This window comes from Zalophus californianus, chromosome 6 (genome assembly GCF_009762305.2).
Source record: "Zalophus californianus isolate mZalCal1 chromosome 6, mZalCal1.pri.v2, whole genome shotgun sequence".
Taxonomy (NCBI): domain Eukaryota; kingdom Metazoa; phylum Chordata; class Mammalia; order Carnivora; family Otariidae; genus Zalophus; species Zalophus californianus.
In genome coordinates this window covers 1,977,872-1,990,921 of record NC_045600.1, presented here as the reverse complement: position 1 = coordinate 1,990,921, position 13,050 = coordinate 1,977,872, and the positions used below count along the sequence as shown (strand labels likewise).

The 13,050-nt window shown below is 41.0% G+C and overlaps 1 protein-coding gene across 12 annotated transcripts in view; it reads right to left on the bottom strand.

Moving 5' to 3' along the window:
* The window catches only part of PPP1R13B (protein phosphatase 1 regulatory subunit 13B), an 89,993-nt gene that overhangs the window by 43,659 nt on the left and 33,284 nt on the right, over positions 1–13,050 (bottom strand). For 10 of the 12 annotated variants that reach the window (XM_027568906.2, XM_027568907.2, XM_027568905.2 and 7 more), the window contains 2 exons: positions 10,687–10,834; positions 1,707–1,826 (listed from right to left, as the gene is read on the bottom strand). In XM_027568906.2, the coding sequence (XP_027424707.2) occupies positions 1,707–1,826; positions 10,687–10,834 (268 nt within the window). Of the gene's footprint in view, positions 1–1,706; positions 1,827–2,222; positions 2,299–10,686; positions 10,835–13,050 lie in introns of those variants that run through there. The other 2 variants (XM_027568908.2, XM_035727874.1) reach the window with 2 other exon arrangements.

Genomic DNA, 13,050 nt, shown 5'->3' with positions numbered 1-13,050 from the left:
TATAAATAAAAGGGGATAATTTGCAATAAAGGAACCTTTTTACAAAAGGATGTCCCTTATTTATTTTTTTAAATACCGGAAGTAATCCACAATCACTGTTAAATAACAAGTTAAGGGTCTCTTAACTGCACAGTGTATATACAGACTTTTAAAAAAAGATTCTATTTTGTTTAAATTCTGATTCAAAAATAGGTTGCATACTCCCATGGTTCAAAATTGAAAAGGAACAAATAGGTACATAATTAACAATTTGCCCTCCCTCCCCTGTCCTGCAGCTTCCAAAGACACTTTTCACATGGACAAGCCAGTACAGATGCACAGAATTAGGCTTTTGTCTCTGTCACGAAGAAGGCAGCACAATGGGCACGTGGTTTGGCGCTGTGCTTATTTACTCACCTGTCCAGGAGATGGTGTGGGTCAGGGCACAGAGCTGCTTCTTTATTTCTGGCTGTGGAGCAGCCTACTGTACGGAGGTACCGCCATCTCTTTAACCTATGCCCATGATGCCCACGGCGGGCTCAGGCCGCTTCTACCAGCAACACTCCACAAGCAACAAGGCCTTACGAGCGATGTTACGTACGCACTATTTTGTGTGTGTGCAGGCAGAGCCTTAGGGTAAGTTCTCAGAAGTGAGACTGCTAGGTGAAAGGTCTGGTGCTTTTGTAGGTTTAGTACATATTGCTAAACTGCCTCTCAGAAGGAGCTGCCAACTGGCACTCCCACAGCATTACGGAAGAGGGCTTGTTTCTCGACCTCCTTGCCAATACCGCATTAGTAAATGTTCTCGTCTTTGCCAGCGTAACAGGTGAAATAGATCCACTGTTTTCCCTGCATTCTTTTATTTAGGAGTAAGGCTGAACATCCTTTCACATAACCTAAAGCCAAGTATATTTGCTTTTCTGTGACCTGTGTGTACATCTCGCCTTTCTTAAAAAAACTGATTTTCTGGGGCGCCTGGGTGCTCAGTCGTTGAGCGTCTGCCTTCGGCTCAGGTCATGATCCCAGGGTCCTGGGATCGAGCCCCGCATCGGGCTCCCAGCTCAGTGGGGAGCCTGCTTCTCCCTCTCCCACTCCCCCTGCCTGTGTTCCCTCTCTCGCTGTGTCTCTGTCAAATAAAAAAACAGATTTTCCTTACCAATTTTTAGAAACTCATATATAAAGGTAGTTAGCCCTTGCAATATGAACTATAGATGCTGTTTCCCAGTTTATAATTTGTCTTTTGACTTTGCTTAGGGTGGTTATTGCCACAGTTTTTTTGGGGGGGGTGTTCTTCTTTTCTCAATAATTCGGTTTGTCTTTTATAGCTTAGTGTTATACTTAGTTCTTGTTCACTCTAAAAATTTTTTTTAAAAAACACTTCTCAGAATTCTAATCCTTTCATGGTTTTATTTATTCTTAAAATCTCGATGTTTGATCCATCCAGTATTTATCAAAAACAATGTCTTTAGACAGCAGGCCTCCTCACATGTCTGAGTCTATCACCTCACTGGCCTGGAGCCCAGGGAATGAAGCAAGGCCAGAGTGCCCACACAGCGTGGAGTTGTGGACTGCCGTAACAAGAGGTCACAGAAATGCGAGACACCAACTCTCCCTCTCACCACTTGTGAGTGAAGGGAAAACAAAGATGTAATTTATTTTAACATTCCTATTTCACTTAAATTAACTTTTATGGCAGGAATTAACAAATGGGGAAAGCACTTATCTACCTTGCTCACTGCTCTCAGTTGGGGAATCTTCATGTCGAAGGAAAAATTTCACTTCTTCCCTGCGTGGCCCCCACTTCTGAAGATGTTCATACATCATGTGATCAAAGGGTATGGGACGCTCTAGAAAAAAACCACATCTTACTTATTCCAGAAACAAAATGACTCCAACCAAAAGTAAAAAATATAGATTTAAGTAAGTGTGTACACACACACACACACACACACACACACACACACACGTATTAGGACTCAAGGATATTATAAGCACTAAATTTTAACTTTAATGAGGTGAAAGCAGGAGTATGAGTTCCCGGGAAATAATTTAGGTAACACGTAAACACAAGAAGTGTATGTAAAAGCGATTTTGCAACATTAATTGGGAACACTGAAAAATGTCCTCTAGGATATTTATTTATCAGAAGGCACTGTGCCTTCCACTCTTCAGAGAAACACATTAACACACAGGTCCAGCTTCGCCATTCATGAAAATGTTGCTTGTGGCAGTCAGATACACACAGGATGGACAGGGCACCTCCTGGCAACTCAGGTACCGGTGCTGTGAATGTTGGCCAGGACCTGCAGAGACCAAAAACTATCCAGTTGATAATAAAAATGAAATTCTACAGAATCAAATATACTAATGCATTTCAAATATTAAAATAAAGCTAAAAACCCCCTTACTCACAGAGTATCGACGCCAGTCACTTGAGAAGAGCACTAACACAGGTGTTAAATTTACAAGGTACCATTTCATAGTTTCACGCTAGTCTGCTTAGAACCACATCATGTGTACAAACAGAAATCAAAACAAACCAAAAACCTGAGTTGTTTGCCTTTTTCTTAGGTATCTGAAGAACTATCTATATTTTGGATACTAACCCTGGGTTAGTTATATTGAAAATAGGCTTGTCTTTTAATTTTGTTGGTGCCTTTTGTTATACAGAAATTTAAAAATTTTAAATGTAAGCAGTTATCAATCTTTTCTGATTTTGAATTTTTTTGTACAATAAATCCTCTCTACTCCAAGGTCAAAGGGATATCTATATTTTTTTCCTACAAATTATTAAGTATTGTTTTTCACTGTCTTTATGGAACTGATCTGATTTTGTTTTTCCTACTTGAATCGTCAATTGTCCCAGCATCATTTACTTACTGGAAACCAATGACTGTCACCTCTGACCCGGCTCAGGCCCTAGTGACCCCAGTCTCTTCTATTCTGTGGGCTATTGCTCTCCCTTGGTGCGATGCCAGTCTTCAAGGCTACCACTTTATCACTGCTGTCTGCTAGGTGAGGTCCCCTCACGTGGCTTACCTTTAAAACTGTCTTGGCACTGCTCGGCCCTTTGCTCCCATATATCTTTTAAAGGAGCTGCTCATCAAGTTCTTTTTTTAAACGTAGGCTTTTGACTGTAATCATATTAATTTATTTATAAATAAAATTTGGGGAGACCCAAAAATCTCTGTAAACTGAGTCTTCTAGTCCATGAACATGGCTCTATTTTGTTCAGGCACCTTGTGTTCTTCATTGATTTTCTTTTCTTTCCTTTTTTTTTCAAAGATTTTATTTGTTTATTTGACAAAGACAGAGAGAGAACACAAGTAGGCAGAGCAGCAGGAAGAGTGAGAGGGACAAGCAGGCTCCCCGCTGAGGAAGGAGCCTGATGCAGGACTTGATCCCAGGATCCTGGGATCATGACCCAAGCAGAAGGCAGCCACTTAACCAACCGAGCCACCCAGGTGCCCCCAATGATTTTTTTTTTTTTTTTGAAGTCACCACAGAGGTCTGGTAAATCTTAATCTATTCCCTTGTACCTTACAAATTTTGTTTACATAATATATAAAAATATATAAAAATAACTTTCATTTTAGAATGATTGCAGACCTCTAGAAAAGTAGTCAAGACAGTACAGAGTTCACCCAGTTTCCCTTAATGCTAACATCTTAACTATGGAATCTTTGTCAAAACTAAGAAACTGATGCTAGTGCATTAGTGTTAATTAAATTCCAGGCTTTATCTGCACACCACCAGTTTCTCCCCTAATGTCCTCTTTCTGTTCCGGGAACTGAACCAGAAAACAACGTTGCATTTACTTATCTTAAACCCTGGGTCTCGCTGCTCTATAACAGTTCAGTCCTCCCCGCCTCCCCCTTTTTTAATGCCCTTGACAGTCTGGAGGTGTTCTGGTCAGGTATTTTGTAGAATGCCCGTAATTTTGACTTGTCTAATGTTTTTCCCATGGTTAGACTGAGGTGATGGATTTTGGGGAGAACTCCACAGAGGTGGGATACCTTCTCCTCTCATCGCACCAGGTTGTGTGTGCCATCATGACAGATCACCATGAAGCTGGGCTCGACCACTGAGCTGAGGTGGTGTCTGCCAGGTACCCCCCACCCCAACTACTATCCAATTCTCAAACAGGCAGCTGGTAAATGGTGAGTGCTGTAATGCATGGAGGGGAGGACTGCAGGCTGATGGCATTAGCCTCTTTCTCCAGAAACATCTCCCCAATACTTCTTCACATGCCGATGACTGAGTCACAGGACCTATTATAACCTCTAGCTCTGCAATAGGAAACTGGAGGGAATTTCTCATTCTCAAGAGTTTAATACCTCAGGAGCTACCCCCCTACCTCCACTCTTTGCTATTACCAACATTAACAAATGTGGTTTGTGTAGGTGAAAAGTAAATTGTATTGTGAAATTTTCATATTTTTTTGGTAATTTCTTGCTTATTTATTAAGTATGCCTTTCTGTTTTATATTTTATTAGTGTTTGTGTTTTACAAACATTCCTGGAAGCCCAAAGTGGCAATTTTTTTTTTTAAGATTTTATTTATTTGACAGAGAGAGACACAGCGGAAGAGGGAACACAAGCAGGGGGAGTGGGAGAGGGAGAAGCAGGCTTTCTGCTGAGCAGGGAGCCCGATGCGAGGCTCGATCCCAGGACCCTGGGATCATGACCTGAGCCAAAGGCAGATGCTTAACTGACTGAGCCTCCCACGTGCCCCATAAAGTGGCAATTTTTGAAGACAAGGTACGAGATAAGAGAAATTCTAAACCTAGGCCTACACTCAAGAGAAGTGAAAACATGCCCACATAAGCATTTACATGTGAATGTTCACAGCAGCATTATCACAACCAAAAAGTAGAAACAACCCAAAGGTCCATCACCTGCTGATGGATAAAATGTGGTCTATCACACTACAGATATTATTAAGCCAAAAAAAGGAATTAAGTACTGAGATATACTACAACATGGATGAACCCTGAAAATATTATGCTAAGTAAAAGAAGCCAGACCAAAAAGCCACATATTATATGATTCCATTTATAGGAGGTACCTACAATAGTCAAATACATAGGGTCAGATAGTCATACGGTGGTTGCCAGTGGCTAGAGGAGGAAGGAATGGAGAGGAACAGAGTTTGGTGATGGCTATACAACACCGTGAATGTCCTGAATGCCACCAAACCGTACGCTTAAAAATAGTGATTTTTATGATATGTGAATTTTATCTCAAGTTAAAGGAGAAAAAAGGAAATCCTGAAATGTTCCCACTGCTGCTTGTGCTTGGAAGTGAGGAAGGATGTCAGCAAGACCGGGGGCTCACAGGCAGCAACTTGGGAGAGTGGCAGGACAACAGTGAGCAGCGGTGTCCACCTTTAACGTAAGCATAGGGCTGCATGAGAAACCTTTCTTTAAATGTGCTCTGAGAAGTGGGTTTTCTCTAAATCCACCCTAAGAAGTGGACTTTGAGGCAAAGAAAGAACTTTATGGGCTATAGTCTAATCATACATTCACGGTGTGTATTGCTCTGCCCCAGACAAGTTCTAGACTTCTATAAAGAAAAGGGTCCTGCCATTCCCAGCAATGTAACGAGCACTGTGCTGCTAAAGTTGCACCCTCCTGCACGTGCAGGCAAGCTCTGTCTTGCTCCTCAAACGTCAGGACGAAGACAGAAATGGTCTCATCTCCGTTGAAAAATGAAATATGTGTTTGCTTAGCTCAAGTTCAGCACACAATTATTTGCACAAAAAACCCAAGCACAAAGTGAACTTTAAAGAAGTAAATTAGTTTTAGAAGTAACACTTTTTATGTACACAGGCCTAGAAAAAAGATTTTTTTTTTTTTAAGATTGTATTTATTTCTTTTAGAGAGAGAGAGAGCGTGAGAAGGGGGAGGAACAGAGGAGAGGCAGAGAGAGAATTTCCAGCAGGCTCCTCGCTGAGCACAGAGCCTGACATAGGACTCGATCCCAGGACCCTGAGATCATGACCTGAGCCAAAACCAAGAGTCTGACACTCAACTGACTGAGCCACCCAGGCGCCCCTGAGCATAACTTCATAACGATTAAGTCCAATTTTGTCCTAAGTCAGTTATTTAACAAATTTATTGCTTCCCTTTATGAATTAAAAATTTCAAAGAAAAGACTAATTTCAAGAAAAGTAAGCTAAGCTTCACTGCCCTTGTTTTAAATAATAAAGGCTACCTAAAACATCATGCTCGTGTGAGCGGAGAAGCTAACAGCGTCTCTAGCAATGGGAATCTACGATAAGACTTTCAGGTACTCTTGGATAAGGCAAAAATAAAAGCAAGTAGGAAATTTGACAAAAGGAAAAGCTGAAGATTCTACCTCCACACCTGGTTCACAAGAGAGCTGGTCCTGTGTTGGGAGGAAAGCACAAGTAAGGCAAACTGGCCAGACTGACAGGCTGTGATGGGCTGAGCTACGTGCCCCCACTAATTCATATGTTGAACTCCTAACCCCCAGAACCTCAGAATGCAACCTTTTTGAAACTGCATCTTTAAGGAGGTAATAAGTAAAAATGAGGTCACCAGGGTGGGCTCGAATCCACTATGTCCTCCTATGAAGAAGAGACTAGAGGGAAGACACAGAGAGAGGGTGGCATCTGTAAGCCAAGGAGAGAGGCCTCAGGAAAAACTAAGCCTGCCAACATTTTGACCTCAGACTTGAGAATGAATGTCTGGTGTTTAAGCCACCGAGGCTGCAGTACTGTGTTATGGCAGCACTAGCAAACTAATACACAGAGCCGCAGAGAACGAGGCTCTTCTCCAAAGCACGGATAATTATAGTGGGGTATTATACTTATGACACACTGAGCACACTAATATACCATGAGTTGTAGATGCAATAATTTTTATGCAAGGATTCTCTGAAACCTGAAAATTTCTGTAAGGGTTTCTCTAGAGTAAAAAATAGAGAAAGGCTGTTCTAAGTGCTTTCCCCCTTCCTCTGAATCTTACCCACCAGAAAGTATCTCTTCAAGACCCAGCTTTGCTGTTTATTTTACTCAATGGTTTAAGTGTTTACTGAGGGAATATGATAGTGAACAGACATGTTCCTGCCTTGCCGTCAGGAACTGTAGTCCAATGAGGGAGATGAAAACTGCTGTATTCCGTTCTGATAAATACTATGACAGAATTGCAGCACAGGGGAGGGTCATTGTAACACCCTATGAGACTCAAAGAAGGGATGAGAGGCAAAGAATGAACAGAAGTTAGCCAAGCAAAGGGAGATGGGTGCTAGGGATTGTCCCAGACAATGAGAACAGCAGATACAAAAGCCAAAGCAACCAGAGTATGCTGCGACCCTCTGCTGTGAGGTGTTAGTCCTCATTCCTGATGAGGTAAAACAATGGGGTATGATTTCAGGTGGGCTGGGAAACAAGGAGAGCACCAACCGAAAGACTCCTGTAAGGGAGACTGGCATTCTCAATGGCCAGGTGACTATCTGGAGCAATGATACTTAACAGTAAAAGTTTATTCCCTCCCAGATATGTCAAAAGAGAGGGAGAGGGAGGTCAAGACTTAGAAGTGACAACAAGTAACAAAGAACAAGAGTGCTAAGAGGCTGGGGAAGAAGCAACAATAACACAATGATCAGGCTCTAACAGCAGTCACCCAACAAACTGTCATTACTTAACTGTCCCCGCATACACATCCCCCCGGCTTCCTGTCACTGTTATCAGACTGAGAACTGAGAACCTACCCTCTTACTTCTGGTTTAGTAATAGTCCAGCATTTATCAAAGTCAAATTCCTCTCAATGTACCCCAAAATCTTTGCTCTGAATTCTAGGATCACATTAAAAGCACAAGACTTTGGAAGAAAATATTTAAAAATCATATACCCGACAAGGGACTTGTATCTAGAATATATAAAGAACTCTTACTGGGGATGTAATGTACAGCATGGAGACTTTAGTTAATAATACTGTAATGCATATTTGAAAGTTGCTAAAAGGGGCACCTGGGTGGCTCAGTCGTTAGGCATCTGCCTTTGGCTCAGATCATGATCCCAGGGTCCTGGGACCGAGCCCCACATCAGGCTCCCTGCTTGGTGGGAAGCCTGCTTCTCCCTCTCCCCCTGCTTGTGTCCCTGCTCTCGCTATCTGTCAAATAAATTAAAAAAATCTTAAAAAAAAAAAAAAGTAAGTTGCTAAAAGAATAGATCTTGAAAGTTCTGGTCACAAGAAAAAAACTTTTTTTAACTGTGTGGTGATGGATGTTAATTAGACTTACTGAAGTGATCATTTCACAATATATACAAATACCATTAGGTGGGCGCCTGGGTGGCTCAGTTGGTTAAGCGACTGCCTTTGGCTCAGGTCATGATCCTGGAGTCCCAGGATCGAGTCCCGCATCGGGCTTCCTGCTCAGCAGGGAGTCTGCTTCTCCCTCTGACCCTCTTCCCTCTCGTGCTTTCTATCTCTCATTCTCTCTCTCAAATAAATAAAATCTTTAAAAACAAACAAACAAACAAACAAAAAAACAAATACCATTAGGTATGTGAAACTAATATGTTATATGTCAATTATACCTCAATTAAAAACAAAAACTCTTATAACTCAATAATAAAAAGACAACTCAATTAAAAATGGGCAAAGGATCTAAATAGACATTTCTCTAAAGATATGCAAATGGCCAATGAGCACATGAAAAGATATTCAACATCATTAGTCACTACGGAAATGCAAATCAAAACCACAATGAGATACTGCTCACACCCACTAGGATGGCTAGAATCATATACATAACATCAAGTGTTGGCAAGAATGTGGGGAAACTGGAACCCTCACTTACTGCTGCTGAGACTATAAAATGGTTGCTTTGGAAAATAAGCTGGCAATTCCTCAACAAGTTAAACAATTGCCTTACCACTCTGCAATCCTACTCATAAGTACACACCTAAGTGAAGTGAAAACAAACATCCACCCAAACACTTGTACACGAATGTTCAGAGCAGCACTACTCATAATAGCTAGAAAGTGGAAGCAACCCAAATGCTCATCAATTGCAATGGATGAACAAAAATCCATCTAGCAGGATATTATTCAGCAACAAAAAGGAATGAAGTACTGATACCAAAACAACATGGATGAACCTTGCAAAACATCATGCTCAATGAAAGCCAGCCAAAGGGGACTCCATATTGTATGATTCCATTTATGTGAACTATCCAGAATGGGAGAATCTACAGACAGGAGATTAGTGGCTCCTCAGGATGGAGGGGGTTGGAGAGGGATAGGAAATGATTGCTATGGGGTATGAAGTTTCTTATTTGTGGTGATGAAGATGTTCTTTGGGGTGATGGCTGCACAACCCTGAGTGCACTGAAATGACTGAATTGCACACTTTAAATGGGTGAACATATTGTATGTGAATTTTATCTCAATAAAGCTATTTTAAAAAGTGTAAGCCTTCAGTGATTATCCCTAAGTCCCCTTTAAACACCTGAATTTGGATGCTCTCATTATCACCTCAGATTCAGCATGTTCCAGCTGATCATTCTTTTTCTTTCCAACGCAGACCTGTCCATACCCACTCCGTTTTCCTACCGCGTAAATCCTCGGCTGGTACTGAAGGCCTTTGTGCAAGCCGGTTCTTCTAGTCTCTTCCCTGCTGCCTACCTTCTCTCAGTACCTGCCCCTCAGCCAGCTGTCCCCCTCCCATAACACCAGCCCCTCAGCGATCTTGGAAGCACCCTGCGTCTGTGTTCTTCTCTTGTCCTCCCATCACATCGCTCCCCTTGCTGAGTACAGCCCATCGACATTCAACCTCTCCTTCAGAGCCCAAATTATTTTGCAGAATTTTCTGTATTCAGTAATCGTATTACTTATGCTGATCTTTGCCCAGCTTCACTGTAAGAGCCAGTAGAGTTGGCCCTTGAACAACACAGACGTTAGGGACACTGACCCCATGTGCAGGTAAAAATTCACATATAACTTTTAACTCCCCCAGAATTTAAATACTAATAGCCTACTGTTGGACAGTAGCCTTACTGATAAAATAAATAGCCAATTCACACATATTTTGTATGTTACATGTATTACATACTGTGTTCTTACAGTAATAGCTAACTTTTTCTTCATTTTTTTGGTATTTCTAGGCTATGTGGTTTATCTCAGTTTTTTCAAATTGTTGCAAATCTCCAAAAATTTTCCAATATATTTACTGAAAAAAAATCCACATACAAGTGGACCTGAGTAGTTCAAACCTGTGTTACTCAAGGGTCAACTGCATTTGCTCTTCACAATTTAATAAATACTGATCAAGGACATACTGTTTAACAGGTTTTGTACGCAGTGAAAAAAAATAATGTTTCTGCCTTGAAGTGTCAGAGGGAAAAAGAAAAGTTGATGAACAACTCGATACATATCAAACAAAACACTGTAAAGTCTCAGAGGACAGAGAACTCTCATTTGGTTTGTAGTGAGATCAAGAAAGATCTCACAGAAGAGCTCCATCTATTTTCCCTACTTATTTCAGATGGCACTAGTAATAAGGGTCAAATTACATATCTTTTACGAAAAGCATTTGTAAAATCTTATCCCCATGTAATGTGATTTTAATTACTCAATTCCTCATTACTACAGATAACTAAGAACTACAAGAAATATTTTGCATTTGATAAATATTACGTTTTATATACTTAGTCATCTCTACAGAGCCTAATACATACCATTTCCCCTCCACACTTCGGCTAAATGGCAACTGCCTTCTCCAGGTTCCTTGCAAAATTCTACAACATCTCGACATGTTGTTTCTGGTGTTATAGGAACTTCTGTTAGAATCTGTTCGTTGTTGCTCAAGAACACGGTTAATATCATCTGTAAGAGAAAAGATTAAAGCTACAACTTAGAGTCATCATCATAAGGGATTAATCTGTAAATTTAAAGCAATCCCCTCTACCTCCCACTCCCCCACCCACACCAAAATGCCTACAGAATTAGTTTTTGGAAACAAGCTGATTCTAAAATTCATGTAGAGGGGCGCCTAGCTGGCTCAACTGGAACAGCACATGACTCTTGATCTTGGTGTTGTGAGTTCAAGCCCCACACTGGGTGTAGAGACTACTTATACAAATAAGAAATATAGTTAAACAAAAGTCATGTAGAAAAATTAAAAGGTAAGTCAGAAGAATTCGAAAAGAAAATAACATTAGAAGGAAACTAGCATTACCAGATACTATAAAGCCTCAAAACAATATGGCAGTAGTACAAAATATATCAATGGAACAATGATAAAGTCCAGAAACAGAAAATGGTAAATGACGAAGGAGGTAACTCAGAATTGAGGAGGGAAAAAGACTATGCAATGAATGATGTTTGAACAATTAATATTCCCATCTGGGAAAAAAAAACTGGATTCATATTGCACATCATTTACCAGCATAACCTCCTACTAGGATCAAATATTTACATATAAACCATAAGTTTATAAAAGTTCTAGAATAAAACCAGGTACATTCCTTTTTATAACCTTGGAGTACAGAAGCTCATTCTAGCTATAGCTCAAAAACCAGGCACTATAAAAAAAGATTGATATATTCAAGCAAAAAAGACAAACTGAAGGAAAAATATTTGCAATGCATATTACAAATCAAAAGTTAAGCTCCTTAACATATAAAAGGCTCCTAAGGGGGCACCTGGGTGGCTCAGTGGGTTAAGCGGCTGTCTTTGAGGGTCACGATCCCAGGGTCCTGGGGTCCAGCCCCATGTCCCCAGTGTTGAGCCCTGCGTCAGGCTCCCTGCTCAGCGGAGAGCCTGCTTCTCCCTCTCCCTCTGCCTGCTGCTCCGCCTACTTGTGTGCTCTCTGTCAAATAAATATGTAAAATCTTTAAAAATAAATAAATAAAAGGCTCCTAAAAACTGATAACAAAGCTGAGGAAGAGGGACCTGGCTTGCTCAGTCATTGGAGTGTGTAACTCTTGATCTCGGGGTCATGAGTTCAAGCCCTCATGTTGGGGATAGAGTCTACTTAAAAAAAAAGTTTAAAAAATTGGGCAAATACAATATATCAGAATAAAATGCAAATGGTCCTTAAACATGAAAATACATTATCATGTATTAAAAAAAATTGTCCAGCATTTTTTATTTACATTAATCACCATACATCATTAGTTTTTGATGTAGTGTTCCATGATTCATTGTTTGTGTATAACACACAGTGCTCCATGCAGAATGTGCCCTCTTTAATACCCATTACCAGGCTAACCCATTCCCCCCACCCCCTCCCCTCTAGAACCCTCAGTTTGTTTTTCAGAGTCCATAGTCTCCCACGGTTCATCTCCCCCTCCGATTTCCCCCCCTTCATTTTTCCCCTCCTATTATCTTTTTTTTTAAAGATATAATGTATTATTTGTTTCAGAGGCACAGATCTGTGGTTCCACAGTCTTACACAATTTACAGCGCTCACCATAGCACACACCCTCCCCAATGTCTATCACCCAGCCACCCCATCCCTCTCACCCCTCCAGCAACCCTGTTTGTTTCCTGAGATTAAGACTTCCTCATATCAGTGAGGTCATATGATACATGTCTTTCTCTGATTGACTTATTTCACTCAGCATAATACCCTCCAGTTCCATCCACGTCATTGCAAATGGCAAGATCTTATTCCTTTTGATGGCTGCATAATATTCCATTGTGTGTGTGTGTGTGGGTGTGTGTGTGTGTATACACACATACAAACCACATCTTCTTTATCCATTCATCTGTCAATGGACATCTTGGCTCTTTCCACAGTTTGGCTATTGTGGACATTGCTGCTCTAAACATCAGGGTGCATGTACCCCTTCGGATCCCTACATTTGTTATCTTTGGGGTAAATACCCAGTAGTGCAACTGCTGGATTGTAGGGTAGCTCTAGTTTCAACTTTTTGAGGAACCTCCATACTGTTTTCCAGAGTGGCTGCACAAGCTTGCATTCCCACCAACAGTGTAGGAGGGCTCCCCTTTCTCCACATCCCAGCCAACATCTGTCGTTTCCTGACTTGTTAATTTTAGCCATTCTGACTGCTGTGAGGTGGTATCTCATTGAGGTT